Source organism: Schistocerca serialis, chromosome 9, assembly GCF_023864345.2.
Source record: "Schistocerca serialis cubense isolate TAMUIC-IGC-003099 chromosome 9, iqSchSeri2.2, whole genome shotgun sequence".
Lineage (NCBI taxonomy): Eukaryota > Metazoa > Arthropoda > Insecta > Orthoptera > Acrididae > Schistocerca > Schistocerca serialis.
The window spans coordinates 258,573,498-258,588,644 of NC_064646.1; the positions used below are offsets into that span (position 1 = coordinate 258,573,498).

Here is a 15,147-nt window from a genome sequence, read left to right on the forward strand (position 1 = left end):
TAAAAGCCAAGACCGATGCTATCCCTAACTCCGATGAGCAGAAGTATTTTATCGGCGCTGCGTAATGGCATGAGAAACTTTACGATTATATTTACGGCTCGCACACGTTACTGGCACTTATTCCCAGTGTCTGCCAGACCAAGTGTACGAAACTATAAATTTATGGAGACTATCCGAAATCTAGATGAGCAGATACATTCCCCGATAGGCTTTATGCTGATGATACACCGTCCATGCGTGTGTCGGAACGCTCGGCCGTAAACGGACGCAGCGAACAGTGCTGTGCGCTACAGTTTTACTGATGCCGTAAATTTCCATTGGGCGTATCTGATGCGGAATAAGGCGTATTAAGACACGGTGAATGGAATTTCTTGATAACAGCGGCGAAACTTCCAACAAATGACCACCCTGATTAATATATGGGCAGTTAAGAGGCTACTCCATAGCGATAACACACAATGAAGCGACTGTGACGTTGGTTCACAGTTCGCCGAGGGGTCACAAGGCCGCCGTGGATGGTTGATTTGTGACGAAGCAATTCATGAAAGAGGACAATCTTTTACATTCTGTTCACTTTCTATCACTCCGTGCTTGATCCGTCGTTTTCTGCAGAGAGTTTGATGAACTTAGCGGTGTAGAAGTAATCTTCCCGTGTTGCTACGGTTATAAAATGTCGCAGCCCAGCACTCGTGATAATTTCATTCAAATTGAAACAGATATTTGCTCATGTACAACACTTACGATACATTGATGTACGCGATACGCTCCATAAAAAATTAAGGCAGCTTAGAGTTTAAGACGTGGTTAACTTCAGGATCATTAGTTAGGCGTGGGTAAGGATGGAATGAGGAATTTACACTTACACTCTGCATCCCACGTTACATGTGTGGCGGAGGGTAATTCTGATACCACAGAATTTTTCCCCCTTCCCCATACCATTCCCAAATGAAACATGGGAGGTCTGTAAATCTCGACATTAGCCCCAACAGCCATGTTTTTCTCCTTGTGGTCATTTCGTGAGACCTGTGTGTTGGAGAAAGTGACATTTTCCCGACACTTCTAAGTTAGGAATTTCAACAGCAGACTTTAGGTGGTTGTTCAGTGAGAAGTAGCGACTCTAAATTCTGGAAAGCCGACAACGGCTGGGAGAGCGGTGTGTTCACTCCATGCTCGTAAATACCGCATCCAGATGACGATAATACGGCGGCCGTTTGGCATCTCGCGGTCATATTGGCCTGATGGTGGAGTTCAGTTCAGGTCAATCAGTGGGGGCACTGATGGTGGTACAGCGTGTTTTGTATGACGTGGTGCTCCATTCTAATATGTTTTGGTGTGGTTTTCCGTGTGTTATTTCATGTAGTAACATGGCAGCGATGGCTCTGTGGTTAAGCGCCAGTTTGCGGATCGTAATTTTCGGGATTCGATTCTCGGACAGTCCTAGTATTTTCATCCGCGACTTACCACTTCATTCTTTGACACTGTTTGTTAATGTTAAAAATGCTCAGTCAGACTATGGTTCGGCGTCCACGTTAAACTGTAGGTCCCGCTGTAACTGGCTGCCTAAGTCACTTCTACGGTCGGAGAAATGCATTGGGATTATGACTAGTAAAGCAATTCTATGTTCAAATCAGCCATGTGATTGATGGCGTCTTTACCATTTATCAAACCGCACCGTGTATGAATGTGAAATCGTACCCGCATGGTGGAACTGCCCAGACTCCGCACACACTCCTTACGACCCGATGTTAAATTTTAATTGCATAATGGAATCGATATCTCGAAAATGACGCTAACATTGAATCATAAGATAGAGAATTGCTGTAAAGTCTACTGAATGACTGTTTTTACTCAATCGACAAATTACAACAATAATAATAAGTAATGAACTGAAGGAAACCACAAGTTACTTCAAATGAAATAAAAATAAAAGTAAACTGATGTTTTATTACATTAAAAGGAATGAGATGGCATAAGATTCAAAACGGTTCAAATGGCTCTGAGCACTATGGGACTCAACTGCTGAGGTCATTAGTCCCCTAGAACTTATAACTAGTTAAACCTAACTAACCTAAGGACATCACAAACATCCATGCCCGAGGCAGGATTCGAACCTGCGACCGTAGCGGTGTTGCGGTTCCAGACTGCAGCGCCTTTAACCGCACGGCCACTTCGGCCGGCTATGGCATAAGACTCGGAGACATTGAGATTGCAATAAAGATACGAAGAAACTGGGAGAAGCATTACCATATCCTAGCTACACATTTAGTCACTAATATGAATGCAACACACCAAATGTTGTAGTTGCTCCAGTGGTTGATTGAATAATAAATGAAAACAATACTGTCATTGGAACCAGGATTAACAGTACTGTGGCAACGATATGTCCCATTTGCAAACATCAGTGCCCACGTACTGCCAGTACTGATTCAAATTCTCGCCAGTCTGCTGTGGCGGTAAGTCAGCCGTGCGCTGTCGCATGTGAAGAACCAGAATCTCGCTTATCAGGACTCTGACGGCGTGAAGTCCCATCCACTCGACGTCTAAAACCAGCCACCTTTCGCCTTCCGCATACAAACCAAGAGTGTCGATCTCCGGGTGTCCCTAATACCGAGTCTGCTGTTTTCACTATTCCCGCCGCAACTGCAAGTTAGATAAAATGTTACTGTTTTTCGTCAATGGCGTGAAAACTGCCACGTTTAATAAATTCTCGTCACAGAATTTGCCCAGATGCGGGCCAATCAGAGCACCTTTTCCTCGCCAGTTTGCTCTAGAAATTCTCGTATGACGTCAGTAGGCGATGGGCAAATCACAGCGTTGTTTACTCACTTCTGAATTTCCAGGATCGTAACTAACATGACGGGAACTCCGCGAGGGTGCTTTCCCCATCGCATAGTCCAAGATTTTCCGACTTGACATTTCCCACCATAAATTGTGAGATTTCAGGCAGCACTTGAGACTACAGCCTTCTACAGACCCGGATACCGTGAACCTAGTCTTAGCTTGATTGACAGGCAAGTTCCGTGAGCCCCGTCAGGTGGCTCTTTGAGCACGCGCCGGCCGAAGTGGCCGAGCGGTTCTAGGCGCTACAGTCTCGAACCGCGCGACCGCTACAGTCGCAGGTTCGAATCCTGCCTCTGGCATGGATGTGTGTGATGTCCTTAGGTTAGTTAGGTTTAAGTAGTTCTAAGTTCTAGGGGACTGATGACCTCAGATGTTAAGTCCCATAGTGCTCAGAGCCTCTTTGAGCACGCATAGGCCGGAATAAAGCCTCTAAATGTCGTGTGGTCTCAGCTGTCGCTCTCAGAGTTGAGTGCAAACTGAGCGGTTCTGTCATTTGTAGACTGGAATTGCAAGCTTTCATCGACAACCACTTCAGTTTTATAAAATACATTCCCCCGCATTCAATAACGTCAGGAGACTTCTATCGTGATGACACTAGAGTGCCCTGCCTCGCTCCAGTTGTGACAAGAGGGAGATGAATGTAGCATATAAATGGGAGGTATTTGGGACATTGTCACTCGTCGTAGTTTTTTCAAACTTGAAACTCGTCACCTATGGTGATTATTGTTAAAGAATTTTTCGGTCGGAACGAAACGAGGATACCAACAGTTTCATCCAGGGTCGAACGGAACTGATGATGGCCGACCGGTGTGGGCGAGTGGTTCTAGGCGCTTCAGTTTGGAACCGCGCGACCACTACGGTCGCAGGTTCGAATCCTGCCTCGGGCATGGATGTGTGTGATGTCCTTAGGTTAGTTAGGTTTAAGTAGTTCTAAGTTCTAGGGGACTGATGACCTCAGATGTTGAGTCCCGCAGTGCTCAGAGCGATTTGAACCAAGAACTTATGATGAATCCGCCTGTTCTGTTGTCGGCGTTGGCAGAGGTTTTGAAAGAAGCCGCGTAGAATCTTGCTGTCCACGTCGTGAATATGGCCAGACTCGTAGTAAATATGCAGGTAAGCGTGCCTGGCTACTTTTCCAGGATTCTGCGCATGCGCGCGCGGACGGTAGACGCGCCCTTGTCAGAGCCGCCGCCGCCGCGGCCACCACCGCGAGTACGAGCACTCGTGCCGGTATCCCCCGCTGCGGCGGCCGCCGGAAGTCACGTCCCCCAGCCTGTGTTGCACCTCACTCCACTCCACCCCCGCCCTGGACAGAGGCCAGGCGGCGCACCACCACTTTGCATACTGCGCTCATTCGTATGCCGGGCGCAGAATACCCTCCTGCTCCTTCTGGTTCTTTCCCAACGAACGCATATCTGTTTACAACAGCGAGGTTGGCTCTCCTACAAGGTAGCGAACATTATTAACACTCGATTGTCTGAGGTTGCAGCCAGTTAATGTCATTTATTCCTTCCAGGATGTTTCGACAATTTGCCGGCCGGTGTGGCCGAGCGGTTCTAGGCGCTTCAGTCACGAACCGCGCGACAGCTACGGTCGCGGGCTCGAATCCTGCCTCGGGCATGGATGTGTTTGATGTCCTTAGGTTAGTTAGGTTTAATTAGTTGTAAGTTCTAGGGGACTGATGACCTCAGATGTTATGTCCCTTAGTGTTCAGAGCCATTTGAACCATTTTGTTTTGACAATTTCCCTAGTTGTCCTCACCAGCTATCAAGTGCAGATTTCGTTGCTCACTGTTCGGATTCTAACCAAATTTTGATAGGGACTCGCTGTGCCCCGCCCTTGTGATTGTTGCTCGTCTTCTTCTACTTGTTCCTCTCTTCTTCCGTTGTTGTTGTTGTTGTTGTTGTTGTTTATGTTCTTCAGTGGCTCGACAGTTCGATGCGAGCCGTAATCTCGTAAATAATTCTCCGCCAGTTACCACGATCCAAAAATGGTTCAAATGGCTCTTAGCACTGTAGGACTTAACTTCTGAGGTCATCAGTCCCCTAGAATTTAGAACTACTTAAACGTAACTAACCTAAGGACATCACACACATCCATGCCCGAGGCAAGATTCGAACCTGCGACCGTAGCGGTCCCGCGGTTCCAGACTGAAGCTCCTAGAACCGCTCGGTCACCTCGGCCGGCTACCACGATCCAAAGCTCCAGTTATCCATCCCCTACAGATTATTTTCTGGAGGTCTTCCATGCTACCGTCTAAGAAGACTGCCAAACAAAACAAAATGAAACACACAAAAAACATGGGCGCATGTCAACGTAACTTCGTACACATCGGCGGGTATGGAAACGACCACCAGAGCGCTTCAGTGTTGCTCCTATTTAGTGTTGTTACCAGGCCTTGTACGGTATATAAGAAGCGTGAACAGCGTCAGATGTTGAGTGATCACTGTGGAAGACGAGGACAGGCCACGTACTCGTGAGAGACTGCGTTGTTAGCACATGAAAGAGTTTGAAAGAGCGCCGATTGTTAGTGTCCATTTGGCCGGCCGATCAAGTAGGGCAGTAGCCTAATTTGTTGAGCAAAGCCCCGATGTCGGTCTGAATGGGAGCGTTAGGGCAAATATACACGTCGTCAAGGTTCCGGTCGGAAACGTGTGGCCACCACAATGGGGGGCTCGCGATATTGTGCACCAAGCACACAGTAGCCCCTTCACATCTGCGTCCGCCATCCTAGAACAAGTAATGGACACCCTGCAGTAGTCTGTCATCCCGCATCATTGGCCAGAGACAAGTAGCAATTGGACCAGGGAATTACTGTCCCACACATAAGCCGTATTAACATCACGATACAAACGGCTGCGTTTGGAGTGGTGCCGTGACCGGAAACCATGGACTGTTGATTAATGGCATAGCTCTGTTTTCAGCGACGAATGACGATATGCATTACCCCAGCTGATCGGTTGGAAGTGAATGAAAGTACTATTACGCCACAACGGTTTGTCACGTACATCCAGCATCATTGTGTATTATTCCTCGTGTGCCAGTGTCGTGGTGCCCGTTTTCAACTGTCCACACGGGGTACGTGGCCCTATGAACAGTCTGCTTGATGCCGTGGCCAGCGAGATCGCCAGACCCGCCACCGATAGAACATGTGTGGGACCAGCTCGGACGTGAACTTTGCCCAATGCCAGTATCTAGGGTATCAGGGACCAGTCACAACAGCTGCGGGCCAGTTCGCCTTAGGAGAGAGTAGCTTTATGACACCCTTCCCAGTACAGTCAGTGTATGCATCCAGACCAGAGGGAGTGCAGTGCAATGTCATACTGATAAGTGGGCTCATACTATCAATTTATTTGTAAATCTGACTCGATATTGTAGTCACCGATATAACAATGCATGCCCTCTGAAGCCCGTGAAGTCTCATACCTTTTCCTCCTCCCGTTCTGCCTGCTTCACTTCTTTTGTCAAGCATGCATGTCGTTCTCGGCCGATTTCGTCGTCTGTGACCCCGTGGATTTCCGTCTAACATCGTTTTAGCTACGTCAGTATTACGCATCCGTGCAACATGCCTTGCCCACCTCAATCTGGCTGGCATCATTCCTGAAATATATAAATGCGCTGATCTTTTAAATGTTTTACAAAGGTTTAATGTGGTGATACGATATAGAACTTCGTCATTCTCCAAACCCTTAGCAATTTCAATTACTTCCTATTTCAGTCAAAGCCCGGTGCAGTTGTTGTTGGTCTTTGCCACAGTCAAAGAATAAAAGTTTCACAAAAATGTAAGACCCACTTATAGTTTACCCCAAACTATAAATAAGTTAATCTAAGGAAACCGTCGTAAGACAATACCCCTCACATATGAAGAGAGACAGAGGGATGGGGAGGAACAAATCCATACTTGATTTTCTCTCTCTCTCTCTCTCTCTCTCTCTCTCTCTCTCTCTCTCTCTTATAACTATCTATCTGTCTGTCTCTATACATTGACACCGGTGTGTCAGACCCACCATACTTGCTCCGGACACTGCGAGAGGGCTGTACAAGCAATGATCACACGCACGGCACAGCGGACACGCCAGGAACCGCGGTGTTGGCCGTCGAATGGCGCTAGCTGCGCAGCATTTGTGCACCGCCGCCGTCAGTGTCAGCCAGTTTGCCGTGGCATACGGAGCTCCATCGCAGTCTTTAACACTGGTAGCATGCCGCGACAGCGTGGACGTGAACCGTATGTGCAGTTGACGGACTTTGAGCGAGGGCGTATAGTGGGCATGCGGGAGGCCGGGTGGACGTACCGCCGAATTGCTCAACACGTGGGGCGTGAGGTCTCCACAGTACATCGATGTTGTCGCCAGTGGTCGGCGGAAGGTGCACGTGCCCGTCGACCTGGGCCGGACCGCAGCGACGCACAGATGCACGCCAAGACCGTAGGATCCTACGCAGTGCCGTAGGGGACCGCACCGCCACTTCCCAGCAAATTAGGGACACTGTTGCTCCTGGGGTATCGGCGAGGACCATTCGCAACCGTCTCCATGAAGCTGGGCTACGGTCCCGCACACCGTTAGGCCGTCTTCCGCTCACGCCTCAACATCGTGCAGCCCGCCTCCAGTGGTGTCGCGACAGGCGTGAATGGAGGGACGAATGGAGACGTGTCGTCTTCAGCGATGAGAGTCGCTTCTGCCTTGGTGCCAATGATGGTCGTATGCGTGTTTGGCGCCGTGCAGGTGAGCGCCACAATCAGGACTGCATACGACCGAGGCACACAGGGCCAACACCCGGCATCATGGTGTGGGGAGCGATCTCCTACACTGGCCGTACACCACTGGTGATCGTCGAGGGGACACTGAATAGTGCACGGTACATCCAAACCGTCATCGAACCCATCGTTCTACCATTCCTAGACCGGCAAGGGAACGTGCTGTTCCAACAGGACAATGCACGTCCGCATGTATCCCGTGCCACCCAACGTGCTCTATAAGGTGTAAGTCAACTACCCTGGCCAGCAAGATCTCCGGATCTGTCCCCCATTGAGCATGTTTGGGACTGGATGAAGCGTCGTCTCACGCGGTCTGCACGTCCAGCACGAACGCTGGTCCAACTGAGGCGCCAGGTGGAAATGGCATGGCAAGCCGTTCCACAGGACTACATCCAGCATCTCTACGATCGTCTCCATGGGAGAATAGCAGCCTGCATTGCTGCGAAAGGTGGATATACACTGTACTAGTGCCGACATTGTGCATGCTCTGTTGCCTGTGTCTATGTGCATGTGGTTCTGTCAGTGTGATCATGTGATGTATCTGACCCCAGGAATGTGTCAATAAAGTTTCCCCTTCCTGGGACAATGAATTCACGGTGTTCTTATTTCAATTTCCAGGAGTGTATGTAACGTTCTCAGTTACTTGTCATTAACTCTGATCGTGTTCCCAGCAAGGCTGAAACAGGTCACTGTTAGTCCTCTGTAAAAGGAGGATAACTCCACAAAGGTCAACAACTATTACAGAGTATCACTCTCCACATCATTTTCTAAAATTTTTGATAAGATAATGTACTGTAGGCTTGTCATCCATCTGTGTAGTGATGGGAGACTTAACCAGTCATAATTTGGGTTTCATGGGAGCCACTCTACTGATACAGCTATTTATACATTTTCTGAGCGCATAATGCAATCATTAAATGAAAAAAAAAATGGCCAGTTGGGATGTTCGGTGATTGGCCGAAAGAATTTAATTCTGTCAATCATAATACACTGACACTGAAGCGACAAAGAATCTCGTATAGGCACACGTATTCAAATACAGGGATACATAAACAGGCAAAATACGGCGCTGCGGTCGGCATCGTCCATATAAGACAACAAGTGTCTGTCACAGTTGTTAGATCGGTTACTGCTGCTATAATGGCAGATTATCAAGATTTAAGTGAGTTTGAAGTGGTGTTACAGTTGGCGCACGAGCGGTGGGACACAACATCTCCGAGGTAGCGATGAAGTGGGGATTTTCCCGTACGACCATTTCATGAGTGTACCGTTAATACCAGGAATCCAGTAAAACATCAGATCTCCGACATCACTGCGGCCGAAAAAAGATCCTGTAAGAACGGAACCAACGACGACTGAAGAGAATCGTTCAACGTGACAGAAGTGCAACCGTTCCGCAAACTGCTGCAGATTTCAATGGTGGGCCATCAGCAAGTGTCAGCGAGCGAAACATTCAACGAAACATCGTCGATATGGGCTTCCGAAGCCAAAGGCCCACTCCTGTACCCTTGATGACTGCACGACACAAAGCTTTACGCCTCGCTTGGTCCTGTCAACACCGATATTGATGACCGGAAAAATATTGCCTGGTCGGACGATTCTCGTTTCAGATTGTTTCGAGCGGTTTTACGTGTACAGGTATGGAGACAACCTCAAGAGTCCATGGTCCCTGAATGTCAGCAGGGGACTGTTCAATTTGGTGGAGGCTCTGTAATGGTGTGGGGCATGTGCAGTTGGAGTGATATATACGTGGGACCCCTGATATATCTAGGTACGAGTCTGACAGGTGACACGTACGTAAGCATCCTGTCTGATCACCTGCCTCCATTCATGTCCATTGTTCATCCCGACGCATTTGGGCAATTCCAGCAGCACAATGCGACACTCCACATGCCCAGAAAGGCTGCACAGTGGATGTAGGAACAGTCGTCTGAGTTTAAACATTTCTGTTGGCCACAAAACTCGCCAGACATGAATATTATTGAGCATATCGGGGATACCTTGCAACGTGTCGTTCAGAAGAGATCTCCACCCCGTCGTACTGTTACGGATTTATGGACAGCCCTGCAGGATTCATGGTGTCAGTTCCCTCCAGCACTACTTCATACATTAGCCCAATCCATGCCACGTCGTGTTGCGGCACTTCACTTCTGCGTGCTCGCGGGGGCCCCACACGATGTTAGGCAGGTGTGCCAGTTTCTTTGGCTCTAAAGTGTATTATACCAGAATGAAAAATGCCCCTATCGTAGCAGTAAAAGGCAAATATGTCCTGGGCAGAGATCGGGATGTAAAAGCAGGTAACTAGCTTTTCAACTTACCTGGGAGCTTCAAAGACATTTAATCGAAACATATTGACATATTCGCGCATTTTTACTTGTTAGTACCCATGTCATGTAATACAACGCATCATGTCAGGTAAGGTAAGATGATACATGACGTCATGTCGTATAACATGGCACATGTCGTCATATCATCAAACATGCCATTTGTCATGTCATGCAATATAACACAACGTTTCATTACGGTTTAGGATGCATGAACTCCAAATCCCGGATACTTTGTAGATGCATTCACTCTCTAGAAACACACACGTGTGAGTCTATTTGTTCTTACATCCCTCACCATATGAGTAACAGGGGGCGGGTCTAAAATAGCTCACTGCACTGGGGAAGTAGGGTTAACTAATAAAAAGCCCAAATATGTCAACATGTCTTGATTTAAATGTCTTTGAAGCTGCCAGAGAAGTCGGAAAGCTAGTTTCCTTCTTACGATGTGAGCGTTTTTCATTCTAGTGCCTAGCTTTTACTCTAGAACAATTTTGACATTAGAGCGCCGTATCTTCGCAACAGATTTTGATTTTAGTTGACTCCGGCGACAACTAATACGGTCTAAGGTTTTTTTATTTTTTTTAGTTGTTGTTCGAACCACGTTGTTTATATCGTGGCAACGGATAAAGCTTTCACAAAACAACAGGGCGACCATTAATTACATGTATCTGTCTACCTGTTTACTTAATTTGAACTGTTTGCACAAATTAAAAACATAGAAAAGACGCGCTTAAAAAAAGCTCACAAAACGGTTTTTTTTACATATAAAATCCGAATGAAGCAATACAGGGTGTATATAAAGTCCGGGAACACTTTCAATTATTTATTGCACAAGAACTAAACGTTGTACAGATTTCATACATGTTGAGTTTTGAAGAGAAGCTCTGAAAGTTTTTTTACAAACATTCGATGTGCGAACCACGAGTGACCCGGCAGACGTCAATCGGTAATCGAAATTACCAAACTACGCTGTGGCGGTATACATGAAAAAAACTTTCAGGGTTTCTCTACAAAATGACATATGTATGATAGCTGTACAATGTTTGGTTCTTGTGCGATAAGTAATTGAAAGTGTTCCCAGACTTTACACACACCCTGTATTTTTAAAAGCGAGTTTACAATTATATTGTAAGAATGCATTTTTTTTATTTCATTCATTTTGCATCGTTTCCCCCACTCAGTTCGCGTAAAAATGAATTTACGTTTTACATTTAGCTCGACGTTAAACCGTAGGATCTCTACAGTGGACAAAGATAATTGGATAAAAAGCCGTTTACCCACTTTTGCGCAATGTGCGAACCGCTTTCTAAAAGTTTAGTGTTGAACTGGCTCGCTTCAAAAAACCTCTCAGAAAAACGTGTCTTTTGCACTTAAAATCCAGACGAAGCAGGATTTTTTGAAACGATTGAAACATTTCTTAGACCAAGGTTCGATACACTGGTGGACCCCACATTTGAACCATTAGCCTCGCTCCACTCCGGTGTTCGAGTGACTGTTTTTCCACGTAAAATCCGAGCACTGGACATACAGATGGTGCCATTAGTAGAGCATTAATTTCAGCCAGTTTAAAATATTTTGCAAGAGGACTTAGTCGATGCGCACAATTTGTCTGGGCGCCAGCTCCGGTTCGTAGTTCAAACCATGCTTAATACACGTATTGTAACATAGCTACAGTAAGACAGATGTTCGAATGAGTATAAAAATAGCCGCTGGTTCGGGCTAAACCAACATCTTTTATCCCATGTTCCTATCTCACAATCAAATTGGAACCGAGCGCCAAGACCCCACCTGTTTGGTTTAGTTGTTACTTATATAACAACGTAAAAAGCTACCCTAGGCTGCTCGCGTAATACGGAGATGTACATCACCTATAAGGGGACAAATTACAATGAGAGTCCCACAGGGTTCGATCATTGGCGCAGTACTATTCTTGTATTTGGTTAAGTAGCATCCATTTTATCAGAATCAACAGGCGTTACGAGTCTTGTATGCAGGTGATACAGTGATTGATGTGAAGCCGAGCAAAGAAACGTCAACAGAGAAAATAGGAAATGTAGTTTTTGTGAAAATTAACGATTGGTTTTTCCAAATTGGCCAGACTTAGCCTCATTCAGTTTTGTACTGTCAAAAATATTCCACCCCCTATTAACGTAATATAATAAACAGGGTAGAAAATTGCAAGTTCTTTGGTGTGCATATTGATGAAAGCTTGAAACCGAAACACCTTACAGTACACCTGCTAAAACTTTTAGGTTTGGTTGGATTTGCCATAAGAATAATCGGCAGCTTTGGAGATACTGAAGTCAAGAAGTTAACATATTTTGTACATTTTCATCCGCTGGTGTCTTACGGCATAAATTGTTTATTGCACAAAAGAAAGTGATTAGAATGTGTGTGCGGTTTACACCTGTAGTTGTTGCGAGCATCTCTCTAAGCGACTAGGAATGTGAAACCTCACTGTAGTGATCATCAGCTTTTTATTTTTATGCCCAGTATTACCGGTTTAGATGAGTACACCATTATCAAGAAGAAGCAAAGCGTAACCATCTTCTCACAACAACATTTGAAGCGAACAAATTCAGTGTAGACAGAAAAACATAGCTTCTGTTACAATAAATAATATCCAAAAGACCCAGATATAATAGGAGACGCACACAAGACGATCATACTTTTCACAGCTTCGCAGTACATCTGTTCGCTTCTGAAATATGCTATCAACAATCCATCTGAGTTTGTTTGTAACAGATATTCAGAAGTAGGACACTGAACGGAAAAGTGATGTGCATTACCCTTTACCGAACCTAATTTGGCACAGAAAGGTGTGAAATGTTCAGCTGCATAACTCTCTGACGATCTACTGGTGGAAATAAAATCGTTGACGGATAGGAGAAATTTTTTGAAATGTACATTAAAGAAGTTTCCCCACGACTCCTCCTATACCATGGAGGAATTCTTCAATAAAAGTAATTAAACATTTGTACAGCAAAAAGACGACTACATAATAGAGGTACTCCTTTCGTTGTTGAGCGTTTGCCTGACCCACAAGCTGGATTTGGAACGTGATTCAGATTGCTGACAGCCAGTGGATTTTGACATGGGTCTGTTAGAGCTTCCGTGTTGGTCTTCCTGTTGCATCACAGGCCACACGGTGAAAGACGAGCATTCGCTTCATGAGAGCGCTGTCTCCATCGTGCTTGGGGTAAAGGAGAAACTGTGTTGTGTTGTTCTTGCGATTAGTTTCTGCTTCATGAAGTCAGCACCGTAAATCAATTACTACGACGGCGTGCTGAAAACTTACACCTCCACATTTTGCATGTGAAAGCCCTTAAAGCTTTTTAAATAAAACAAACTTTATTAACATTCTACATCTCTGTTCTTCTTATCTACATATTTGTTTCTCAACATAATTACCCTCGTGACGAACACATTTTTCGCAACAAGAGACCCGTTTGTTAATACCGTCATCGTTGAATGTTTGATTTTATTTTGACGGAGCCGTAGGCTCACGTCCGTATCATCACTATCAATGTGATTCTGGAAGCAGATTAAAATCGGATGGGACCAAGACGGATGATCGATGAAAGTGAACCAAAGCCATCGGGTTGTTGCAGATGTCGTAGCGCTCGTGTGTGATGTGGAATCGTTATGCTGAAGGAGAGGGTGCTTCATGTATGCACGAACTCTTCCAACTTCATGTTTTCAGAAACTCGATTTCAGTACACTGCTTCCAACGTTCTGACATAGTTACGTTACACACCGCCATGTTACGCGCTACAGTTCGGAGCCCTCTATCGGCTGAGGGTTGCAACTTGCATCATCGAAGCAGAAAAGTTGAATGAGTAATATGCATGACATGTAACACCTCAGCCGATGTTGAGAAAAGAATAAAAAATTTGGAGGCACTACTTTTCAGCAATTCCTGGTAAAAAGCAAGGCACAGAGCAGTCGAACTTGGCTGTAGTGTCTACACCGTCTCACGTATACTTCCATATATACCCGGCAATACGCTGTACGGATCAGGGCCGAGGGTAGATCATACGGATAATATCATTTTTGTTTCCTATTCAGTATCGAGCGAGGGAGAAATTAGTTTATATATACAGGGTGGTCCATTGATAGTGACCGGGCCAAATATCTCAAGAAATAAGCATCAAACGAAAAAAACTACAAAGAACGAAACTCTTCTAGCTTGAAGGGGGAAACTAGATGGCGCTATCGTTGGCCCACTAGATGGCGCTATCGTTGGCCCTCTAGATGGCGCTGCCATAGGTCAAACGGATATCAACTGCGTTTTTCTTAAATAGGAACCCCATTTTTTATTACATATTCGTGTAGTACCTAAAGAAATATGAAAGTTTTAATTGGACCACTTTTTTCGCTTTGTGGTAGATGGCGCTGTAATGGTCACAGACGTATAAGTACGTGGTATCACATAACATTCCGCCATTGCGGACGGTATTTGCTTCGTGATACATTACCCGTGTTAAAATGGACCGTTTACCAATTGCGGAAAAGGTCGATATCGTGTTGATGTATGGCTATTGTGATCAAAATGCCCAACGGGCGGGTGCTATGTATGCTGCTCGGTATCCTGGGCGACATCATCCAAAAGTCCGGACCGTTCGCCGGATAGTTACGTTATTTAAGGAAACAGGAAGTGTTCAGCCACATGTGAAACGTCAACCACGACCTGCAACAACTGATGATGCCCAAGTAGGTGATTTAGCTGCTGTCGCGGCTAATCCGCAGATCAGTAGCAGACAAATTGCGCGAGAATCGGGAATCTCAAAAACGTCGGTGTTGAGAATGCTACATCAACATCGATTGCACCCGTACCATATTGGTATGCACCAAGAATTGCGTGGCGACGACTTTGAACGTCGTGTACAGTTCTGCCACTGGGCACACGAGAAATTACGGGACGATGACAGATTTTTTGCACGCGTTCTATTTAGCGACGAAGCGTCATTCACCAACAGCGGAAAACGTAAACCGGCATAATATTCACTATTGGGCAACGGAAAATCCACGATGGCTGCGACAAGTGGAACATCAGCGACCTTGGCGGTTTAATGTATGATGCGGCACTATGGGAGGAAGGATAATTGGCTCCCATTTTATCGATGGCAATCTAAATGATGCAATGTATGCTGACTTCCTACGTAATGTTCTACCGATGTTACTACAAGATGTTTCACTGCATGACAGAATGGCAATGTACTTCCA

The 15,147-nt window shown here is 45.9% G+C and overlaps 1 protein-coding gene across 1 annotated transcript in view; it reads left to right on the forward strand.

Annotated features, from left to right (window-relative positions):
* Positions 1–3,948: 3,948 nt before the first annotated feature.
* LOC126419529 (uncharacterized) overlaps positions 3,949–15,147 on the forward strand; it is a 102,644-nt gene continuing 91,445 nt past the window's right edge. The window contains exons 1-2 of the mRNA XM_050086718.1: positions 3,949–3,954; positions 4,025–4,273. Coding sequence (XP_049942675.1) covers positions 3,949–3,954; positions 4,025–4,273 — 255 coding nt within the window. The remainder of the gene's footprint in view (positions 3,955–4,024; positions 4,274–15,147) is intronic.